This window comes from Anser anser, assembly GCF_964211835.1.
Source record: "Anser anser genome assembly, chromosome: 11".
NCBI lineage: Eukaryota > Metazoa > Chordata > Aves > Anseriformes > Anatidae > Anser > Anser anser.
Window position 1 is genome coordinate 22,663,292 of NC_139732.1, and position 21,724 is coordinate 22,685,015.

General features: G+C 66.5%; 3 protein-coding genes across 11 annotated transcripts in view; 1 reads left to right on the plus strand and 2 right to left on the minus strand.

Moving 5' to 3' along the window:
• RNF166 (ring finger protein 166) lies at nt 1-8,632 on the minus strand. Of its 4 annotated transcripts, XR_014571224.1 has the most exons (7): nt 8,427-8,632; nt 5,653-5,809; nt 4,698-4,810; nt 4,351-4,465; nt 3,810-3,917; nt 2,844-3,096; nt 1-2,671 (listed from the first exon to the last, which is right to left on the minus strand). XR_014571224.1 is itself a non-coding variant. In XM_083794903.1 (6 exons), exons 1-6 carry the CDS (start codon nt 8,615-8,617, stop codon nt 3,031-3,033), a joined length of 750 nt encoding a protein of 249 aa, XP_083651029.1. In that variant the 5' UTR covers nt 8,618-8,632; the 3' UTR covers nt 1-3,030. The 4 variants fall into 4 exon arrangements, 3 of the variants coding, with proteins under 3 accessions (XP_083651029.1, XP_083651030.1, XP_083651031.1); XM_083794903.1 differs by having other exon boundaries at nt 1-3,096; XM_083794904.1 differs by having other exon boundaries at nt 1-3,096; nt 8,468-8,484.
• Nucleotides 8,629-15,341, plus strand: CTU2 (cytosolic thiouridylase subunit 2). 3 transcript variants are annotated; one of them, XM_083794897.1, is made up of 16 exons: nt 8,629-8,783; nt 8,906-8,980; nt 9,591-9,669; nt 9,741-9,800; nt 9,883-9,943; nt 10,035-10,144; nt 10,237-10,526; nt 10,598-10,733; nt 10,829-10,960; nt 11,051-11,169; nt 11,239-11,330; nt 11,418-11,469; nt 11,584-11,650; nt 11,735-11,793; nt 11,882-11,976; nt 15,331-15,341. In XM_083794897.1, the coding sequence occupies exons 1-15, from the start codon at nt 8,698-8,700 to the stop codon at nt 11,949-11,951; spliced, it is 1,488 nt and encodes a 495-aa protein (XP_083651023.1). In that variant the 5' UTR covers nt 8,629-8,697; the 3' UTR covers nt 11,952-11,976; nt 15,331-15,341. The 3 variants fall into 3 exon arrangements, with proteins under 3 accessions (XP_083651023.1, XP_083651022.1, XP_083651024.1); XM_083794896.1 differs by lacking the exon at nt 15,331-15,341 and having other exon boundaries at nt 11,882-12,305; XM_083794898.1 differs by lacking the exon at nt 15,331-15,341 and having other exon boundaries at nt 11,078-11,169; nt 11,882-12,305.
• The window catches only part of PIEZO1 (piezo type mechanosensitive ion channel component 1 (Er blood group)), a 23,650-nt gene continuing 14,164 nt past the window's right edge, over nt 12,239-21,724 (minus strand). For 3 of the 4 annotated variants that reach the window (XM_083794882.1, XM_083794881.1, XM_083794884.1), the window contains 30 exons: nt 21,330-21,534; nt 21,141-21,245; nt 20,533-20,686; nt 19,858-20,101; nt 19,674-19,770; nt 19,395-19,563; nt 19,224-19,313; nt 18,970-19,052; nt 18,640-18,711; nt 18,154-18,263; nt 17,982-18,075; nt 17,607-17,687; nt 17,334-17,506; nt 17,136-17,257; nt 16,865-17,047; nt 16,517-16,775; nt 16,250-16,438; nt 15,825-16,116; nt 15,583-15,694; nt 15,350-15,497; nt 15,059-15,273; nt 14,732-14,890; nt 14,499-14,646; nt 14,221-14,409; nt 14,036-14,128; nt 13,773-13,945; nt 13,579-13,701; nt 13,410-13,489; nt 13,135-13,333; nt 12,239-13,043 (listed from right to left, as the gene is read on the minus strand). In XM_083794882.1, coding sequence (XP_083651008.1) covers nt 12,794-13,043; nt 13,135-13,333; nt 13,410-13,489; nt 13,579-13,701; nt 13,773-13,945; nt 14,036-14,128; nt 14,221-14,409; nt 14,499-14,646; nt 14,732-14,890; nt 15,059-15,273; nt 15,350-15,497; nt 15,583-15,694; nt 15,825-16,116; nt 16,250-16,438; nt 16,517-16,775; nt 16,865-17,047; nt 17,136-17,257; nt 17,334-17,506; nt 17,607-17,687; nt 17,982-18,075; nt 18,154-18,263; nt 18,640-18,711; nt 18,970-19,052; nt 19,224-19,313; nt 19,395-19,563; nt 19,674-19,770; nt 19,858-20,101; nt 20,533-20,686; nt 21,141-21,245; nt 21,330-21,534 — 4,611 coding nt within the window. In that variant the 3' untranslated portion in view covers nt 12,239-12,793. The remainder of the gene's footprint in view (nt 13,044-13,134; nt 13,334-13,409; nt 13,490-13,578; nt 13,702-13,772; nt 13,946-14,035; nt 14,129-14,220; nt 14,410-14,498; nt 14,647-14,731; nt 14,891-15,058; nt 15,274-15,349; nt 15,498-15,582; nt 15,695-15,824; nt 16,117-16,249; nt 16,439-16,516; nt 16,776-16,864; nt 17,048-17,135; nt 17,258-17,333; nt 17,507-17,606; nt 17,688-17,981; nt 18,076-18,153; nt 18,264-18,639; nt 18,712-18,969; nt 19,053-19,223; nt 19,314-19,394; nt 19,564-19,673; nt 19,771-19,857; nt 20,102-20,532; nt 20,687-21,140; nt 21,246-21,329; nt 21,535-21,724) is intronic. The other variant, XM_083794883.1, reaches the window with a different exon arrangement.

Below are 21,724 nucleotides of genomic sequence, written 5' to 3' on the forward strand. Positions count from 1 at the left end.
TGGATGAAACCGCCTTTATTGAGAAAAATGGCTTGCTACAAATACATCGTTGATTTTTCTTTTTTTTTTTTTTCTTCTTCTTCTTCACAAAACCGGTACGTCTCATTAAAAGTTCTAGTCCTTATGCAAAAAGTCGGGGGGAGCACTAACGAGCACAGCAGGCGTTGCACCCGGAGCCCCGGCAGGGTCAGACCCAGCCCCACGCCAAGGGGGCGAGAGGCAGGAGCTGCCTGCACAGCCTTAAAGTGCTTTACGAAAGCAGCCGTTGCTGCCCCTGCTCTGACACTTCTGGGGCAAAAAGGAAGAGGAGAAGGGAGACAGAGGCATTCACGGTGCTGTCCCAAATCCTCCGGGGCAGGTAGCACGAGCTCCATGGAGAGCAGCACGGACCAGAGACCTCTAACCTGAGAGTCCCAGCCAAAGAGGGGATGGGGAAACCCAGCTGGGTCCCTTCCAGACGCCCCTGCTCCATCCCACTGGGAGCAGGGGAAGCCCCCAGGCTGGGCAGGTGCTGAGGACGCGGTGCTGGTAAGGGAAGACCCCGTTCCTCCCTGCTCCAGGGAGGGAGCAGAGCAGCCCCAGCCCTTTCCCCGGGGGCAGTGAGTGCTGCCCTCTGCCAGGGGAGCAGATGGTCTCCGTGCCTGCCCCAAAGGGCTGCCAGCGGCAGAGGGGAGCCCGAGGACCCCAAAACAGGAGCCCGAGGACCCCGAAACACTCAGTACTACTTACAGTAAAAAGACAGTATTGCTAGAGCAGAGCTGGAGGGAGCCAGGACTCGGATGAACCACAAAAGGATGCTTCTCTGAGCGGGGATGAGGACGGCAGGCGAGCCCGGGGCACGCCAGAGGCACAGGCACCCCGCAGCCCCAGGGCACAGCAGTGGCACGTCCCAGCAGCACCCCGACCTTTAGGAGGACGCTGGGGTGCAGCCCCGGACAGGCACCTTGGGGTCCCCCGAAGCATCCCTTCAGTGCACGGGGTGGGGGGCTGCTGCCCTCCTGAGCGCTGCCCAGCCCAGGTGTGCAGATGTCACCTCACTGCCCCCATATGGGTAAGTCCCCGTGAGCCTTGGTCCCCTTGTTGGTGCCACCCCAAAGGGCGGCAGGGTGCCTGGGCACCGCGCGGGGACTGCGCAGACACGGCACCGTGCTTTGCAGCTGCTTTCTGCCACGTTTGGTACGGGGAGGCCACGGCACATCCCTCAGATCAGCATCTGCCCGGACGTGCCCCATGCCCGGGGAGAGGGACACGCAGTCCCGCGATCCCATTTCGGGGGACAAGACGCTCTGCGTTAGGCATCCCGCACAGCCCCGCGTCCCCACGCGCCCGTGGGACAGGCACAGCACCATCCGGCAGCACCGAGCCCGCAGCTGCCCTCCGGATCTCGCCCACGGCCACGTCCAGGGACATCGCAGAGCAGCCCTGCCTGCAAGGGTTAGCGCTGCTGCCGCGGGAGCCAGGGGCTGGAAGCCGCTCGGTGAAATCCTTTCCTGCCACGCTCGATCTCCGTGGCCAAGGGCTTCCAGTAGCGCTGCAGTTTTGGAGGAAAAAATCAAACTTGGGTGATTCCCAGCAGAGCTTGTGCAAGCCCGGCGGGCTGAGCCCCTTGTTCCTGGCTCTCAAGCAGCGCTTCTTGTTTAATTACAAGCGTCTGAGGGATCAGCCGGCAGAGAGAGGAAGGAAATCCAGCCCTCAGCGTTACGCCAGCGCTCAGAGCCCAGAGCCCTGCCAGGAGCCAGCTACGAAGAGCTGCTCCAGCCGCCGAGCCCGGCGAGAACCCGCAGAGCCCGGCCACGGGTTAGCAGCTCGGGGACTGCAGCCGAGCAAGCGGCTCTTGGAGGACACAAAGGGGGCTGCTTGTCCTCCACGAGGCAGCTCTCGGCGTGCCGCTGCCCGCTCCCCTTCCCGCAGAGGAGACGTGGGGCTGGCGGTGCTGAGCGACGAGGTGCTGGCCACCAGCCGCAGAGAGAAGCTGCCAGCAGACGGGGACAGCCCGGAGGTGACGGAGGAGGAAACGTGCGCGCTTGCCGTGGCCCGGGCAGAGTCCCACCTGCGGGCCCAGGGTCCAGCTCCTCTCTCCCATCCAATTTCAAATCCACAGCGTGTTTGGTTTTCATTTTAGAGTGTTTTTTTTTGTTTGTTTTTTTAAAAATATACTTTCTTAATAATGTTCCATAAAAATACTCTCGTCCCCGGCGACGGATATTGCAGTGTAAAGAGTAACGGCTTCTGTTCCCGCTCTACAAAACGTGGAAAAGGCATCACGCCGGTTCGTATAGAAAAATGCAAGGACGCAGTTATCACAAGAGCCGGTACAAAACGAGGAGGGTGGGAGTTTTGGGAGTTTCACTGGGCGTCCGGACAGTCCACGGCTCCGAACCCGCTGCTCCCACGGGGCTCACGAGGGCAAAAGTCTTGCTCCGGGCTGCAGCCCAGCCTGCTCCTGGGCTGTCCTGCGGGAAAAGGAGGCAGCTCCCTCCTGCCTGCAGCGTGGGGGACGGGACAGACCGGCGGCTCCAGAAATAACCTCGTAGGGTTTAAAAAAAAAAAAAACAAAAAAAAAACCGCTCCGTGCTGTTCTCTTCCTTTTCAGAAAAGGACGTGGATGGGTGTAGTTTAGAACGAGGGCGTTTCTGCATAAAACGCATCGCAGTTTTACGTGCCTATCGAACTGCAACAAAGAGCATGAAGACGAATGGTGCCAAAAAGCATCTAATAATAAATAGATCTGGGTACAGGTATATGCTCCGGATACGGATACGAGATGCCGAGCCGAGGAAGGATCCCAGCCCTTCGGCACGGACGCCTCTCTCCTCCCGGCAGCGACGTCTCTGCTCACTCACCGCTCCACCGTGACGCCGAGGCGCCTCCACCTTCTTCACGGAGGTGGGATCAGCCCGGAGAGAAGAGGGAAGAGAGGCGGTGGGTCCCGGGGGGGCCACGAGCTCCGTGCCTCCCCAGCAGGAAGGTCGAGTGTGCAAAAGGGGCGTGAGAGGGGGTCCGAAGCGAAGAGAAGCTCCGCAGCAGCCCTCAGTTCTCGGAGAGAGACAGAGCCAGAGCAGCCTGCAGTGCTGCCTCCTCGTCGATGTTGTAGTCCTAAAAAAAGAAGGGTTGGTCAGGAGAGCTGCCTGCTGGCAGACAGGGCCGCGAGGTCGCAGGAACACCGCGCTCTTTGGGGTACCCCGTATTTGTGCCCCAGTACCTCTCCTGCCTGGGTCAAACCTCCTGATGTCGCCCCTGCCCTCAGACCCGGCAGCAGGCAGGGATGAAACGGAGCTACCTGAGAAACCAGGGCCAAAGGCAAAGCTCTCTGCAGGGCCGCAGGCTTCTCTAGCACCCCAGGCAGGTTACACGACATTAATCACTTCCTGAGCTGCGGGTACTTCTCCGTAAATAGTCGGAGGTTCCTTTTTCTGAAATCTTAACTAACTAATCCGGGAGGCTAACAAAATCACCCGCCGGGCCCTGCGAGGCTGCAGGATCACACCCCTACCACACACAGAGGGGCTGCAGCCCCGGGAGGACGACCCCTGCACTCCTCTCCTCTCCTCGTGTTTCCCCACGCGAAGCCTCATAGAAAAGGGTTTTTGTGTTACAGTTCCTCAGGGAAAGAGTTTAACAGAGGACATGGAAAAAAAAAAAACATCTTCAGAGAGAGAGATAACGTTTCTCTGCTCCTCCTGGGATGATTTTTTTCTGGGTATGTGCCTGACAGCGAGCAGCTTGAACACCCAGGAGCTCTGCCAAGCTCTACGCGCGGTGTGTGGGACACGGGGAAGGTGACTGCTCCGCTTCGCAGCCATACTCACCACGAAGGTGTCGTAGGAAAACTTGTGCCTGTGGAGGAGGTGCTGGAGGAAGTTGGCGCTCTTGTAGCTGGGGTCCCCCCAGGGCATGGCCGAGCACACCGGGCACACCTGCGGAGGGCAGGGACAGGGGAACGGTGACCCGTGGGCACAGCCCCCACCTCCAGCTCCCCCGGGGTGCTTTGCCGTGCGGGTACAACACGTGCACAAAGCCTTCGGCGCGTGGCCAGGCTGCTTTTAGCTTGCTAACAAGTTAAATGCGTGTGTACGAGCACCTCTGCGATGACCCCAGAGCTGCGAGCTCCCCACCTCAGCAGGGGTGGGGAGAGCAAGCCCAGCGCCAGCGGGTCCCAGGCACAGCGGGACTGAGGTGGCTCGTTCCATCAAAAAGATTTAAAACCAACGAAACCAACTCGAAACCCAGCTGTGCTTTCCGTCCAGCAGCAGCTCCGCGTGCTGGTGGCACAGGATGCAGGATCTAGTATCGCATATTTGGATTTCCAGGGGTTACCCCCCCCCCCAGACCCGCCCCAGCCCCGCTCACCACTTTGTTGGGGTCGTTGCGGTGGTTCTCCATGCAGTGCTTCACCAGCTCCTGCTGGTCCAGGTTCCGGGCCCCGCAGTACGGGCACACGAACGTGGAGCGATTGGGAATATTGCTGCAGGGAGCGAGGACAAGCTCAGACCCCTGCGAAGGGCCGGGATCGACTCCTTCCAACCTCACCCAGCCCACCCCTGATGCCCGCCTTTCTGCTCTCTCCCCCCTGCCCACGGGAGAAGGCAGACCAGACCGTTCCCACCCCAGCCCACGCTTGGATTTTAGGGCTTCTAGTGAGGATGGATGGGAACGTCCGCGCGGTTTGCACTTCCCTACGCACCACACCACAGTACCTGGGGATAGGCTGGGACGTGGGGACAACGGGGACGAACTTGGGGCAGTTGGCCATCTGCTCCTGCACCTTCGCACAGGACGAGACGTGAGACCGCATTTTGGCTAGGGTCACCTGGAGAAAAAGGAGAGAAGAAATGTCCTCAGAGGTTACAGGAACGCCTCCCCCTGCCAGGCACAGCACCGGAGCCTCACGCAGCACCGGAGCCTTTGCACGCCCGAACCAGGGCATTTTTGCCACGCTTTGGCCGACCAACATCAGAGCAAACTCTGGTCTGCAGAGGACGACCCACGTCGGTGTGGAAATGCTGCACAGCCCCTCCCTCCTTGCAGGACAGGGAGATTTGGGGTTGCACGCTCCCTGCACGAGTCCCCAGGGTTCGTACACAAGAAGTCAGCCGGGCTGCGTTACTGCAGCGCTAGCTCCATTTTCCTTCCCAAAAGAGGAACTGCTGACAGGCGCTAACCCCCACGCTGCTCCGGCACCACCACGGGGGAACGTTTCTGGGCCCCAGCCAGGCAGTTACAGGAAAATCCCCAAAGTTAACGGAAGGCAGAGAGGGCAACAACCCAGCCCGTGGAGGCGCACCATGAATCACAGCATTACAGCCGGCCCCAGAAGCGCCCCAGACCAAACCGCCCCGGGCCACGTCTGTTCCCAGCTGCTGGGATCACAGCACCTTGAGCAAGACCCAAGTCCTCACCCTCGCTGGGAGCAGCAGAGCTGGTTTGTCTCGGCCTCTCCTTTGCTGCAGGAAAACCTCAGCGTGCGTTTGAAGGTCCCCACTAATAACACCTCCAGCCTGCAGCCGGGAAGGCGCTCCTCCAGCCCTGCACAGCCCCGCTCACCTCAGGCGGCAGCAGCCCTTCCCCCGGGGGCCACCAGGTCTTGCAGGACAATTTGGGGATGTGCTGAGCACGGGACGGGGACAGGCAGCCCCCCCTGCCCGCTTTTACCTTTTTGCTGCAGCCTCTGCAGGGGGCCTTGTAGGACGAGAGCTGCTTCTCCACGCTGGAGGCCTTCTCCACCTTCTTGGGGTCGAACGGCATGCGGCAGAGCGGGCAGAGCGGGGACGGCACCTGGAGGCAGGGCTGCAGGCACTCCCCGCAGAACCTGGGGGGCACGGAGAGAGCGGGGAGTGAGACCCCAGCGCCGGGGGGCAGGACGGGGGGGGGCTCCCAGGGACTCCTGCACGCCTCGGGCAGCCCCAAAACCCAGCGAGCAGTATCTGCGTGGGGAGGAACTGCCCCAGATGGCAGCTTGGGAGGGGGGTGCGGGGGTCCCGGGGGGCTCCAGAGGAGCCGTTCTGCTGCTCGTCCTCCGGCACCGCACGTGCAGCAGCCGCTTGGAGGCCGAGCTGCGAGCGGAGCGGCACAGATCGGAGCGGAGCCGAACAATAACGGCGCTGAGCACGCAGGCGGCGAGGAACAAAGCCGGCGAGGGAGACGGAGCGTTAGAGCCCGGCTCACCTCCTCCCGAGGTCCTGATGCTGGCAGGAGCACGGATGAGAAATCAGAGCGGCGGGGAGGGAGCGCACGAAGCCGCGCGGAGGGGAGGGCTGAGCGCCGTGCCACCTCCTTCCCCCGGTGCCACCTCCTTCCCTCCATCTCCTGCAGTCCCACGGCCCCCCCAAACTAAACTGCCACGGTGTCCCCGTCACCTCCCCAGCCCAGGTCACCGTAACGAGGGCACGGGGTGCTGCTGGCCTGGCCCCTGATGAACGGCAGCAAAGTGCTTCCCGGCATGGACGTCACCGCCGGGGCTCCCAGGTGGCCCCGTGACACACTTAGGGCCCCTGCTGCACGCAGTGTGTTTGGGGGGGGTTATTGCAGTGAGGGGTCCCCTCCTCCAGCTCCCTAACCCTCAAAAAGGCTGGGGAGGAGGACGGGTGAGGCCAGGCCGTGGCACCAAGCAAAGCCACGTCCTCGACGTGTGACCGGGGTGGCTCGGAAAGCAGCTGGAGAAGGGCACAGAGGTGGTGTCAGGGGAGGGCTGCAGTGATGGGTGCCCCCAGCTCCCCGTTGGGTGCACCCAGCTCCCTGTTGGGTGCCCCCAGCTCCCCGTCGGGTGCACCCAGCTCCCTGTTGGGTGCACCCAGATCCTCGCTGGGTGCCCCCAGCTCCCCATCACAGTGCCCCAAGCCCTCCTGCCCCACAGCAGCATATCCCCAGCACCGGTGGCCACGGCAGCTGGGGCGCAGCTTGGCCACTGCGTGCTGCTGTGGGTGTTGGGATTTCCACCCCGAGACCCCCAACCAGAGGGGCTGGGGAGAGGAAGGAGCCTGGGGCACACCCCCGGGGCACCCCCTGCCTCCTCCTCTGCTCCGGGGGGGGGAGCAGCAGGCCTGGGGGGTGGGCGTAGGATGGGACAGGGGACCCCAATACTGGCTGAGGGCCCTGGTGGGGTACGAGACGTGGGATGGGATGGGGATGGGGATGGGATGGGGATGGGATGGGGATGGGATGCGATGGGGATGGGGATGGGACGGGGATGGGGATGGGGATGGGGATGGGATGGGGATGGGACGGGGATGGGGATGGGACGGGGATGGGGCTGGGATGGGGATGGGGCTGGGATGGGGATGGGATGGGGATGGGGATGGGATGGGGATGGGATGGGGATGGGATGGGGATGGGGATGGGGATGGGGGATGGGGTGGGGGTGGGATGGGGATGGGGATGGGACGGGGACGGGGATGGGACGGGGATGGGGACGGGGACGGGGATGGGGATGGGACGGGGATGGGGATGGGGATGGGGATGGGGATGGGATGGGGATGGGATGGGGATGGGATGGGGGATGGGGGTGGGGGTGGGATGCGGATGGGATGGGGATGGGGATGGGAATAGGATGGGGATGGGGATGGGGATGGGGATGGGATGGGGATGGGGATGGGGATGGGGGATGGGGGATGGGGATGGGGGATGGGGATGGGGGATGGGGATGGGGGATGGGGATGGGGATGGGGGATGGGGATGGGGGATGGGGGATGGGGATGGGGGATGGGGTGGGGGTGGGATGGGGATGGGGATGGGACGGGGACGGGGACGGGGACGGGACGGGGATGGGGACGGGGACGGGGACGGGGATGGGATGGGGATGGGGATGGGACGGGGATGGGGATGGGATGGGGATGGGGATGGGATGGGGATGGGGATGGGGATGGGATGGGGATGGGGATGGGGATGGGGATGGGGATGGGACGGGGATGGGGATGGGATGGGGATGGGACGGGGATGGGGATGGGGATGGGATGGGGATGGGGATGGGGATGGGGAGGGGGATGGGGATGGGGGTGGGGATGGGGATGGGGAGGGGGATGGGGATGGGGGTGGGATGCGGATGGGATGGGGATGGGGATGGGAATAGGATGGGGATGGGGGTGGGGATGGGACAGGGACGGGGATGGGATGGGGATGGGGATGGGATGGGGATGGGATGAGGATGGGATGGGGATGGGGATGGGATGAGGATGAGGATGGGGATGGGGACCCCGGTTCCAGGCAGGGAGCATAACGGGGTCCCAGCAGGGATTCAGGATGCAGGGCCCAGCGCCAGGCGATCCACGAGCTGTGCCACGAGCCCAATCCCCAGCCGGGAACCAGGACACGGCTCCCAAGCCCGGCTGAAGCCCGAGCTGGGGACCCCGATCCCCCGGTCCCCCCCGGTCCCCCCGGTCCCCCCGTTACCCCCGCATCCCCCCGCTGCCCCCCGCTGCCCCCCTCCTCACGTATGCCCGCATCCCGCGATGCCGACGGCGCGGTGGAAGACCTCCAGGCAGATGGGGCAGCTGAACTGCGCCTCCAGCGCCTCGGGGCCGCCGGGGGCCGGGGGGGGAGGCGGCGGCGGCGGCGGGGCCCGGGGGGGGCCGGGGGGGGCCGGGGGCCGCTGCGCCGCCGCCACCAGCAGGCTGCGGAACATGGCGGCGGCGTGACGTCACCGCGCCGTGCGTCACCGGGACGGGGCCGGGCGGCGGGGCCGGGAACGGGGCCGGGGCCGCCATGTGCGAGGCGCCGGGAGGCTGCGGGGGGTGCGCGGTGGGATCCGCACCGGGACCGGCGCGGCGCCGTCCTGCCCCGGTGTGCAGGTGGGAGGCCCCCCCTCGGTCCCGGTCCCGGTCCCGGTGCCGGTGCCGGTGCCGGGGGCTCGGGTCGCTGCCCCCCCGTGCCCCCCCCCCCCCCCCCCTCCTGACAGCCCCGTGTCCCGCAGCCAGCCGCGGCCGTGCGTGAAGTGCGGGGAGGGCGCCGCCGCCGTCGTCATCCGCGTCGGGGATGGGTTCTGCCGGTGAGGGGACCGGGGGCCGGGGGGCTGGGGACGTGGGGACCGGGGACATCGGGGCTCGGGGACATCGGGGCTCGGGGGCGTGGGGCCAGGGGGCGTCGGGTCTGGGGCACGTGGGGACAGCGGGGCTCAGGGACATGGGGTCTGGGGGACATTGGGGCTTGGGGACATGGGGACTGGGGACATGGGGTCTGGGGACAGGGGAACCAGGGGACATTTGGGCTTGGAGACATGGGGACTAGGGACATGGGGTCTGGGGACATCAGGGCTCAGGGACATGGGATCTGGGGACGTTGGGCTTGGGGACATGGGGACTGGCGACAGGGGGCCTGGGGGTCATGGCATCTGGGGACATCAGGGCTCAGGGACATGGGGTATGGGGACATTGGGCTCGGAGACATGGGGACCAAGGACATGGGGTCCAGGGACATGGGGTCTGGGGGACATCGGGCGTGGGGACATCAGGCTTGGGGACGTGGGGTCCGGGGACACGGTGACATCAGGGTCTGGGAACGTGGGGTCTGGGGGACATCAAGGTTCAGGGACATGGGGTCTGACGACATTGGGGCTTGGGAGCGTGGGTGCTCAGGGCCGTGCCACGGTGTCCCCGCAGTGCCTGTTTCCGCGAGTACTTCGTGCACAAGTTCCGCGCCATGCTGGGCAAGAACCGCGTCATCTTCCCCGGAGAGAAGGTACGGGGGGGACACGGGGGGGTGCACGGCGGGCACCCCAAGGCTGGTGATTGTCCCCGTTGTCCCCGCAGGTGCTGCTGGCGCTGTCGGGCGGGCCGGCGTCCAGCGCCATGCTGCGGCAGGTACAGGAGGTGAGAGCGGGGCTGGGGGGGGGCTCAGGGTGGGGGGGGGCTGGGGGCCCAGCGCAGCCCGCTGACCCCACTGCTGTGCCAGGGGCTGAGCCGCGAGACGGCCAAGAGGTTGCGCTTCGTGCCCGGCCTCGTCTACATCGATGGTAAGACACGGTCCCGTCCCCGTCCCCGCTGCGGGGCCATGCCCCCCCCGGGGGTGCCCCCCTCGCCCACCCACGGGCGGTGTGCCCGCAGAGGGAGCGGTGTGCGGGCAGAGCCCGGCGCAGCGGGAGCAGAACCTGGCCCAGATGGAGGCCCTGCTGCAGGAGACCGGCTTCCCCTACTACCTGGCCTCGCTGGAGCAGGTAGGGACGTGCTGGGAACGAGGGGGGACACACAATGGGGACGGGGGGGGGGACATGCCCGCCTCCACCCAGCGCCCCATCTCTGCCCGCAGGCCTTGGAGCTGCCTGGCTCGGTCCTGCGGCGGGGGCCGGGGGCTGCCGGCGAGCCCTGTCCCTCCTACAAGGTGGCCGTGGAGGGCTTCATCCAGCAGCAGCGGCAGGAGGCGGCCGACGGGGACGGCGACACCTCGCCCGCGGGGCTCAGCACCCAGCACGGACCCGGGGGGGACCCGGCAGCCCCCCGCGCCCGCCTGCCCGCTGCCGCCCTCACGGCGGAGCTGCTGCGGCTCTTTGAGGCGGTGGAGACGCTGACGGCCAAGGAGGAGCTGCTGCAGATGCTGCGGTGAGGGGCTGCTCCTGCCCGGCCGGCCGCGTGGCACCCGCGGGTCTGAGCCGGTGTCGCCGTGTCCCCAGGAGCCACCTCATCCTGCACACCGCCCGCACGCGGGGCTACCCCAAGGTGATGACGGGCGAGAGCTGCACCCGCGTGGCCGTCAAGCTCCTCACCAACCTGGCGCTGGGCCGTGGCGCCTTCCTCGCCGTGGACACGGTGAGCACACCCGAGGGGGCTGCTCTGCCGTCCGGGGGTGTCCCCAGCTCGGTGGCAGTCCCTCGGCAGCCACCCACCCACCCGCCCGCCTGCAGGGGTTTGTGGACAGCCGCCACGGCGACGTGACGCTGGTGCGGCCCATGCGGGAGTACATGGCCAAGGAGATCGCCTTCTACAACCACTTCTTCGGCGTCCCCACCGTCATCACGCCGCCCCTCAGCACCAAGGTAGGGGCGGCCCCCGTTCCCTTGCTCCCAGCTGGACGCTATAGGGCAGGCGGGGGGGGATGATTTGTAGGACCCCCCCCCCCATCCCAGCCGTGCGCTCTCCGTTCCCTTCCCCAGCGCCGGGAGAAGACCAGCATCCACCGCCTGATGGAGAGCTTCCTCCTGGGGCTGCAGGTGGATTTCCCGTCCACCATCAGCACCGTCTACAGGTATGGCACCCCGGGGTGGGGGGGGACACAGGCAGGGTGCCCCCGCTCACCCATTCTCCGTGGCCGCAGGACAGGTGAGAAGCTGAGCGCGGCTCCCGCCGAGGCAGGCAGCGAGCTCCAGCGCTGCCTGCTCTGCCTCTGCGCCCTGGACATCGCCGGGGGTGAGTGAGGGGCGTTGGGGGGGGCACAGAGGGGGGTGGCCGCGCACCCCGAGTGTATGACCATGTCCCCCCCTGTGGCTTTTGCAGAGGAGGAGCTGGCGCTGGAGCCCACGCTGGTCACGGAGGAGACGGGGAACGGGTGAGCGTGCGAGTGGTGGGATGCTGCGGCAGCGTTGGGGGCACGGTGAAGGTGTTGGGGACGTGGTGCTGGCGCTGGGGACGCTGTCCCCATTCACCATCCCTCTCCCCGCAGGCCCGAGAGCAGAGCTGCCTTCATCCCACTGCTGTGCTACAGCTGCCGCCTCACCTTCAAGGAAATGGTGAGGCACCGGGGGTGACCCCCCCGGGACCGGGGGGCGCATTGGGGACGGGGCTCCTGTCCCCACCGTCCCGCTGTCCCACAGGGCTCCCCCGCCACGCTGCCGCCCTACGTGCGCGCCGAAGCCCAGCACAGGAGCTGCAGGTAGGGGATGGATGGGGAAGGGGTTCCCCCCTTCCTGGGGGGGGGCAGCGCACCCGCAGGGCCCCCACACCGGGTCTGTCGCTCGCAGGGCACGGATGAAGGAGCAGATCCAGGAATTCCTGCTGGAGGACGACGAGGAGGAGCCCGGGGCGAGCTGACGGGGCCAGGGGCAGCTGGGGGGGGAGGGGGGCGCAGAGCCACGACCCACTGGGGTTGGGGGTCCTGTGGGGTCGGGGGGGGTACTGGAGCCACTCGACCAGCCATGGTGACACCTGGCACCCAAACAGCTGTTTTTACACCCAAATTAACTGTTTTTATAACATCAGGGGGCCAAGGAGACCTTGGGTGCCTATTTTGGGAGTGCTGGTACCCCCTGGGCATCACATCCCTGCTCCCACCCCCCCCCCAGCGATCCCCCCCACCCCCCACCCCGCGTGAGCTGGGGTGGTCTCAGCTTTGTTTTTATTAGATATCTGTATAAATAAACCATTTGAATTTAAAAAAAAAAAAAAGTCACAAGTGTTTACAGTCCAGTTGGGGGGGGGGTGCCCAGAGGGGAGGGTGTGCTGTGGCCCTGTGCTCCCCCGGTCTGGGGATGGGGGCTATTGCTTTAGAGTTCAACCTGGTTGCGGGGCTGGGGAGAGCAGGGAGGGGCCGGCTCCTGCCCCCCCCACCCCCCCCGGCAGCCGGGGTGCCCTGTGGGTGCTGGACCAGCTCCTGGCCCCTCTCCCTCTCCCCCCCCCCAGGCACTGGGGTGCCCATGGGGCCAGGCCCCCCCTCCCCAAGGAAGGCACGAGGTGCTCTCCGCCGGTCAGCTGGCTTCAAAGCATCGTGGAAAAAAAAAAAAAAACAAAAACAAAAAGCTCCTCCTTTTAAAAGCGAGAGCCCGGGCTCGCCCAGCGCGCCGTCCTGCACCCCCCCCGGCAGGATGCGGCCCCCGCAGGGCTGGTTAAGGCATTGGCGGTGATGTCCCCGGGGAGGGGGCCGGAGCCCCTTCCCCTTATTCCTTCTCCCGCGTCCACTTGATCATGGTCTCGGGGGAGCGGTAGAGGAAGATGAGCTTGGCGTAGAGCTCTTCCTCCAGCTCCAGCTCGCCCGTCTCCCGCACCAGGAAGATGTCCTGGCACAGCTTCAGGATGCGGTCCACGCAGGGCAGCTCCTCGAACATGATGGAGTGCGAGATCTCGCTGAAGAAGCCCCGCACGAACTTCCCGATCACCAGCACGATGGAGACGTACAGCCCCATGATCCTGCAAGGGGACAGCATGAGGCCGCCTGCGGTCCCCGCCGCCACCCTTCGCCCACCTCCCCGGCTCCTGTGTCCCCCCGCCCCGTACGCACCCGTAGCCGGCCAGGAAGCCCAGGCTGGGGGGGCTGACTTTGTCGTTGAAGATGACCATGGGCAGGATGTTGCCGTCGCGCGGGGGGGCGTCCTTCAGCCGCACCACCCACCACTCCAAGAAGCTGTCGCTGCCCTGCCCCGAGCCCACGCGCTCCCGTTTCAGCTGCACCTCCACGTCCAGGTAGCTGTCCTCCCCGTCTGCGGGGTGGACGGGGGGGGTCAGGGCACGGCGTGGTGGCCGAGACCCCCCCCCCAGTGCGTAAAGGGGACCCACCTGGCAGCAGCTGCTTGACCGGGTTGGCTTCGGGGCCGTTGGGTGCCCGGATGTATTTGGGGAAGAGCTTGGGCACTTGCCTGCAACAAAGCGGGGGTGAGCGGGGACGTGACCACCTCTGGTGGCGTCCCCATCCCTGAGCCCCCTCCCCGTGCCTGGGGACACTCACACGGGGGCGTCGCGGGTGCCCTGCAGCAGCTGGGCCAGCTCCATGCGCTCGGGCGCGCCGGGCTGGAGGTCGGTGGTGTGCTTGTCGAAGGTGTGCTCCACCGTGCCGCCCTTCCCCAGGTCCCTGCGGGCAGAAAGGGCTCAGCCGGGGGGGGCTACCTGCTGCGTCCCCCCCCCCAGTGACCCCAATGTTACCTCTGGAAGGTCCAGGTGAGGCGCAGGGTGATGTCCGAGGAGCCGTTCTGCAGCTCCCGCCGCATCTGCTCCCGGCTGGGCGGGCTGATGCTCCACAGCGAGCCCGAGCTGCCCTCGATGCGCGCCGTGACGATGTCCTCGTAGCCGTACAGCGTGATGAACTGCATGGCCACCTGGGGACGGGACGGGGGCACGCGGCTCAGCACGGGTGGGATGGCAAGAGGGGATCAAGGAGGGGGTTGCTTAGGGGATTTATTTTTTACCGGCTGCCTCTCAAATTGGTTCGTCAGGGCTTCGTAGTCCTGGGGGGTGAAGGGCTGGATGGACTGCTGCTGGGCGCTCATGGTGAATAGTGGCTGTGGGGACACGTGGCATCAGCGGGGACACGTGTGGCATCGGGGGGGACCCCGGCATCCAGCACCAGCCCAGAGACTGCCCCCGTCCTCACCTCGTACCCCCCCAGCTTGAGGGTGACGGTGACATCGATGGGGTGGTTGACGACGCCCACCACCGAGCGCACCAGCGACATGAAGAGCAGCGGGAACCAGATGATGGCCACCAGGAAGAGGATGATGAGGCCCCCCATGCCGTACTTGACGATCTTCTTCTTCTTCTGCCCTTTGGGCTGCGGGTATTTCTGCGGGGACACAGCGCAGGGTGCTGAGGGACTGGGGGGGGGACCCAGCTGGGGCCACCCCGATGAGGACGGGCACGTTGGGGTCCTACCTTCTCCGTCTCACGGCTGCACTTGATGATGAAGATGTTGGCGTAGATGTCTTCCACGCACATCCAGTTGGACAGGGACAGCGTGGTGTCCGTCCAGACCCAGTCCATGACGGCGCGCAGCTCCACCAGGAAGGGCACGAGGCGAAACCTGCGGGGGACGGGGAGAGGGGGCTGCTACGGCTCCGTGCGCCCGGCTGGGGCCACGTGTCCCCGTGCTACACCGTGTCCCCTACCCCTGGAAGAGGAAGAGGTTGAGGTGGTTGTATTTCTTGGTGAGGAAGTTGCCCAGGATGCGCGTGGGGTAGCCGCAGCGGATCTGGTAGGCTGACAGCGAGAAGTAGATGCACTTGACGAAGTACCACAGCTGGGCCACCGTGTTGAGGCTGAACAACCTGCGGGAGGGAGATGTCACCCCTCCGGCCACCCAAGCCCCTGCCTGGCCACCCAGGGCCACCACGCAGGGCTGGGGACACAAAGGGACCACCCCACGGCCTCAGCCACCCAAGGACCACGCAGCGCCCTGGGGGACATCCTCAGGGGACGCTCGGTGGGACCGGTACCTTTCGGTGACGGCCGGCAGGATGAAGAACATCCAGAGATGGATGCTGAAGACCAGGATGACCTGGAAGATGAGCTTGCCCAACACCGTCTTGCGGAGGTAGAGCGCGCGGTCGATCACCATGGTGGTGAACTGGATGAGCAGCATGACCAGGAAGGCCTCGGGCACTTGGTCGTCCGACAGCGAGGAGGTGATGTCGGCGGCCGCCGAGTGTTTCTGGGGACAGCGGCGAGGTGAGGACACAGCCCGGCCTGACCCCACCATCCAGCACCCTGCAGAGCCCCCTGCTCACCCCGAAGGCCCAGAAGCCGAAGATGATGATGATGAAGTCAACCACGTCGGCCAGGAACATGAACGCGTAGACGTCGGTGGCCGCCCGGTACCGGGTGTGCAGGATGTCCCGGAAGAAGCCACGCACGGGCTGGTAGGTGTTCTGCGCCCTGGGGGAGACAGGGGGTAGGGGACAGGTCACCGGGGGGCTACGAGCCACAGCCCCCACCCCAACCAGCACCGCAGGGCACTCACACGGTGAGGAAGAAGAGCTTGACCCGGAGCCCCAACGCCTTCAGCTTCTTCTGAGAGTGGCTCTGTTTCACCTCTTCCTCCTCCTCCTCCTCTTCCTCCTCCTCGCCATCCTCTGTGGGTGGGACGCAGCACGAGTGACCTCGGGGCCCCGCAGGGCCGCGTCCTGCCTGGGGGACGCGAGCCTTGCTCTGTGCCGAGGTGCTCAGCACCCCCGGGGTGCAGCGATGGGACGTGGTGCTCACCTTCCTCCAGCGCAGCCTTCGTCTCCTTGCTCCGCCGCCTCTTCCTCCTGAAGCGCAGCTGGGTGGCCGCATCCCCGGCCCCCTCCTCCTGCCCCCCGGCATCGCCCTCCGGCCCCGTGGCTGCGCCCGGTGCCCCCGGCTCTGTCGGCGGCGCCGTCCCCTCCTTGCCCACCGCCGTGGACCCTGCTTCCTCCCGCCGCTCTTCCTCCTCCTCCTCCTCCTCCTCTGCCCGCTCTGCCTCCGGCTTCTTCTTGGCAAAGGGGTCCTCCTCATGGTCCCACAGCCCATAGCACTGGGGAGGGCGAGGGTCAGGGTGGCTGCTGCCACCCCCCAGCCCCATGCACGCCATCCAACGCCCCACCGGGGCTATGGGATGCACCCAGTGCGGCGAGGACCCATCCAGAAATGGGTGCCCCGGGGCTCACCAGCAGCAGCGAGCGGTGGAAGAAGAGCACCAGGAGCTGGACGAGGTCGTACTTGATGTAGCGGTCGGTCTTCTCCAGCCCCAGGATGCGGGGTGGGAAGAAGGGCTTGCCCTCATTGCGCACCAGCATGGCGTAGCCGTTCCAGGGGAAGAAACCGAATTGGAAGAGGTATTTCACCACCACCATCACCTGCGGGGACGTGGGCGTCAAAAGGTGGCAGCTGGGGTCATCGCACTGTCATCCCCTCCCCGGCCACCCCCTGCCCACCTCGGTGAAGATGATGGCGGTCATCCAGAAGCGCTTGGTGGGCCGGGGGATGGAGAGCATGGCCCAGAGGAAGACGAGGATGGGCAGGAAGAGGGAGATGACGGAGGCGGTCACCATGTTGTTGAGGATGATGACGAAGTAGCAGAGCAGCTCGGAGTGGGCGGCCACGCAGCGGTAGATGGCCAGCAGCAGCTTCAGGAAGCGGTTGTGGGACTGATAGAACTGCTCCGACTCCTCCAGCTCCACGAAATACAGCCGCCTGGGGGGGCACGGGGGGCTGAACCTGTGCCCCACACCCACTGTGTCCCCATCCCCATCCCCGTCCCCATCCCCGTCCCCATCCCATACCTGCTCATCAGCAGCTCGCTGGCCGTCCGGGTCCGGTTCTGCGGCAGGGCCAGGAGCTCCCGAGACCCAGCCACATCCTCCTGCGACCCCCAGCTCGTCCCCTGCTCCTGGCTGCCAGCCTGCATCGAGCCCCCCGCCGGGGGGGGCTCAGCCCCTCGGCCGCGCTCGGCTCCATTGCGCCCGCTGGGGACGGCACGGGGCCGGGTGAGCGCGCTCCTCGCCAGCCCCCGTGGCGGCGGGCGGGCACCCCCCGGGGGATCTATGCACCTGCCTGGAAGCGACGCCGTTTTGGGGGTCCGCACCCCCAGACACCCGCGGGCTCGGCTCCTCGGGGGGTTCCTCGGGGGGCAGCAAGTAGAGCTCATCCAGGACCCCGCGGTGCACGTCCTCGCCCTGCGGCGGGCACGGGGTCAGCGCCGGCGCGGTGCCACCGTCCCCCCATGCCCGCCGTTCCCTCCCCGGGGGTCACCTTGGCCAGGCGCCGCGTGAGGACGTATCTCTCGAGCCGCAGCACCGTGGACATGTCGGCGTGCTCCCGCGTGCAGGCGTCCAGCCACTGGGTCAGGCCGTCCACCATGGCCTGGCACAGCACCCACAGGAAGCGCAGGGTGTTCAGCGCCCGCTGCAGCACGTTGCCCCGCTCTGCCGGGGGCGAGGAGAGAGGGGCTCGTGGCTTCGCACCCGCTCAGCACCCCCCAGACACCCCCCTGCCATGGCCGGCAGGGTCCTGCTGCCCACCTACCAGATCCTTCCTCCTCCTCCTCCTCCTGGCCTTCGGCCTCTCCAGGCGACTCCAACACCTCCTCCCTTCCTCTGCTGTCCCCTGCGAGGCAGGCAGCAGGTCAGGGCCCCTCCATGGCACAGGACGGGACATTATTTCTGACCTCTTTTTGTGGCTTTCCTGCTCATCACCTGTTCCCCCATCCTTCCCACCCAACTTAAAAAACAAAGGAGCCGCCCAGCTCGCACCCAACCCTATCTTAGACATCAGAGAATCCACACGCACACTCTGGGAACCCTGCTGAGATGATGCCCTCTTACAAGATCCCGAGGATCAAACACCAGGTGCACCCCCCCGCAGTGCCCCCAGCCCCATTTTGGGGTCTGCCAGCCCCACCTGCACCGAGCTCATCGCCCGGCAGCTCCATCTGCTCCCGCTCCTGCTGCCGCAGCGCCGTCCTGGTGTTGGTCATCCAGGCCTGGTAGGCGAGCTGATTTGGGGAGGGGGCCATCAGCGCCCAGAGGGCACAGCCGACCCCCCCCCCCCCCCAGCCCCCTGCCACGCTCACCTGGAAGGCGCTCTGCCTGCCCGGCCGCGGCTCCTCCGGCACTGCTGCTGCTGCCTCCTCCTCCTCCTCGCTGTCCGACTCGAAGAGGAAGTATTCCCCCGAATGCAGCACTGACGGGGCGGCACGGGGTGTCACGGCACGGCACGGGGTGCCACGGGGTGTCCCCATCACCATATCCCCTCTGCCCAGCACAGCTCAGTGCCAAGGACACCCCCGAGGATCCCCGCTGGGGACATCAGCGCCCGAGAGTCCAGCGTCCCCAAAGAGGGGTCCCTCCAGCGCCGAGCCCTCCGGGCACCCCAGGTCCATGCCCCGTTAGTGCTCAGAAGCAGAGAACGGCCTGGTTAATGCCGAGCGGGGGGGACGGGGGGGGCATGCAGGGCGTCACCTCGCCGAAAGCACCGTCACCGCCGCTCCCCGCTGGTGTCAGCGATGCTGGCAGGGGGGGGACCGCGCGCCCGCCCGTGCCCCGTGCCGGGGCAGTACCTGTGGCGTGGTCTAACCATGGCCGCCACCACCGCTCCCTCTGCCGGGAAGGGTCCGCCGGGCCACCGGGCGCTGTGGAACGGCAGCGGGGGCTGAGCGGGGCTGGGGGGGACCCGTCCCGGCGCGGGGGCCAGTTTTTGGGTAAGGGGGTGTGTGTGGGGGGGCGTTCACCACTGCACTCCACCAGGCTCCGCTGGTCCCCGCTCAGCGAGGAGGCGGGACGAGGAAAGTGGGGGACAAAACGTCGGCGATGGGTCGAGGCCACCCCTACAGCGATGGGAGAGGGGGCAGGAGGGGCTGGGGGCTTGGGATGCCCCCTCTGGCTCTCACCTGGCCTGGCCTCATCCTGGCCCTCGCCGGCGGGCAGCCGCTCCTGGTGGTATTTCTCCTGCTTGGCTCGGATCCGCTCCATCCTGCGGGGCGCAGCACAGGCTGCTCCAGAGCTCCCCGGAGCCACCAGGTCCCCCACCGCGATGCTGGGCACCCGCAGCCCCCCGGCACCCTGTGCACTGGGGTGCCCCGACGGCTGCAGGGTGCTCGGGGGGCGCAGGGGGCTCCTGGGTGCCCCCCCAAAACCCACTCACTGCCGTTTGAGCTGGGCCAGCGACTTCTTCTCGGCCTGCCGGTGGGAGCGCATGCTCTTCAGGATGCTGGCCTTGAACAGCGCGACGCCCCTGCGGGGACGGAGATGGTGAGGGGGGGGGGGACACCTGCACCCAGCACCCTTAGGAACCCCTGGGGACCCCCAGCCTCACCTGGAGGCCTGCAGGGCAGAGGCTTGGAGGTCCAGCATGACGTGCAAGAAGTAGTAGCTGAGGAAGACGCGGCGCTGGAGCAGGAGGAAGAAGAAGCAGATGCTGTCCCAGATGATGCCAGCCTCCTCCACGGGCAGCGAGCAGTCCTGGTCCTTGCCCATCTCCTTGGCTGGCAGGCAGAAGGGGGGGGCAGGTAAGGCAGCACCCCAAAACAGCCCCCCCAGCCCCATCGACGCAGGGCAGGGCTGCCCCCAACCCGCTCCCCGTGCCGGTGCTCACGGTCGTAATAGCCCTTGACGGTGCAGACCAGGCTGAAGAGCTGGATCACCCAGCAGAAGTTGCTCTGCATCTGCTGCACGAAGACGCAGGACAGGAGCTGTGGGAAAAGGGGTACAGGACGGGGTTGGACCCCCGGGGACACCCAGGTGACCCGAGGAGCACCCCCCGGGGCCGGTGCCCTCACCGACAGCATGTTTTTGGAGATGATGACGGTGATGTTGTAGAGGATGAGGCAGTCCCAGAGCACCAGGCGCGCCCGTGCCGGCTTGCGCAGCATGGCGGTGCCGAAGAGCAGGAGGTAGAAGCAGGCGAGCAGGTAGCCGAGGCCGAAGAGGCTGATGCGGGTGGCCCCGGTGATGAAGACCACCACCAGGACGAACCAGAAGAGGTAGCGGAAGACCACCACCTTCGCCATGTCCAGGTACGACCTGCGGGACGGGGCGCTCAGGGCAGGGTCCCCGTCCCCTCCCAGCACCAAAACTGGCACCGCCTGGGTATTGGGGTGCTACCCCCAACCAAACCAGCAGGTCCCTATCATATTAGGGGGTCCCAAAGCCCCTGGGTACCCCAGTGCCCATCTCAGACCAGTCTTGGGGTACAATGTGCCTTGTCCCAGTCTACGGGGGTCCCAAAACACATGCACGATCAAGCATGCCCTGGACAACTTGATCTTCCCAGAGGGTCCCCCCACAGCCTCAGGGTGCTCCTGTCCCAGATGTGGGGGCACCATCCTGGTGGCAGGGGTCCCGTCCCAGCCCAGCCCTAGGGAGGAATTCCCCGTCCCAGTGCTGCTGGGTCCCATCCCCACCCTTGGGGACCCCATCCGGGGGGGGGGGGGTCCCGTCCCCGCGGCACCCACCGGCAGTGGATGAAGTTGGGCGTGGGGTTGTGGGGGTCCCTCCCCAGGTCCAGCCGGTCCGCGTTCTCGCCGGCCGCCCGCAGCCACTCCTCGGTGCGCTCGGCCGCGAACACCCGCCACTGCTGCGCCGCGCACAGCAGCAGCACGAAGTCGTCTGCAGGGCACATGGCTCAGCCACAGGGGGCGTGGCTTCCAGAGGCCACACCCCCCCCCTCGATAAAAGGGGGCGTGGCCACAGCAAGCCCCTCCCCGAATTCGGTGGTCCCATTTTATGCACGTGGCTTTGGGCGCATTGCTCCCCAAAGGAGGTGTGTGGTCAATGCAAAGCCCCTCCTCCTAAAACGGGTGTGGCTCTCGCCAGACCCCTCCCACAAACGGGCGTGGCCGCACACAGCCCCTCCTATTCCCCAAAACGGGCGTGGCTTCAACCAAGCCCCTCCCCAAATGGCCACAAGCCCCCCCCCCATTGGGCGTGTCCCTTGACCCATGCGTTATCGGAGAGGCGCGTGGCACCCCCCAAGCCCCGCCCATATTTTAGCCCCTCCCACCAGTGGGCGTGGCCAGGAAGCCCCCCCCCCAGCCCCCTCCCTTGGGGGGGGGTCACTCACTGATGAGGTTGGTGGATTTGGGGGCCACGAAGAAGTCGGGCAGGTAGAGCCACTTGATGAGCGCCGAGTTGATGGGCAGCGACCGGCTCCAGCGCCACGGGTAGTCTGCGGAGGGGAGGCATTGGGTGATGCCCCCCCCCCCCCCAAGACCCCCAGATTTCCCCCCGGACCCCCACCCGTGCCCCTTACCCACGCAGAGGGCGGGCGGCATGCCCACGCACAGCAGGTACTGGTAGAGGAGGAAGAGCACGAGGAAGAGGCAATACTTGGGCCAGAGGCGGGCGATGGCCGCGCGCCGCCGCCGCGTCAGGATGACGACGAGCCAGCAGCCATGCAGGATCACCATGAGGTTCATCCGCTGCCCGATCACGTTCACCGTCATCAGGAAGCAGATCTGGAGGGCGGGCGGCAGCTCAGCCCCGCGTGTCCATACTGTACCCCACGTGTCCGTCCCGTACCCCCAAGCACCCCAAGTGTCTGTCCCATACCCTGATGCACCCCATGCATCCATCCCGTACCCCCACACGTCCATGCCGTACCCCCAAGCACCCCACACGTTCATCCCGTACCCCGATGCACCCCAT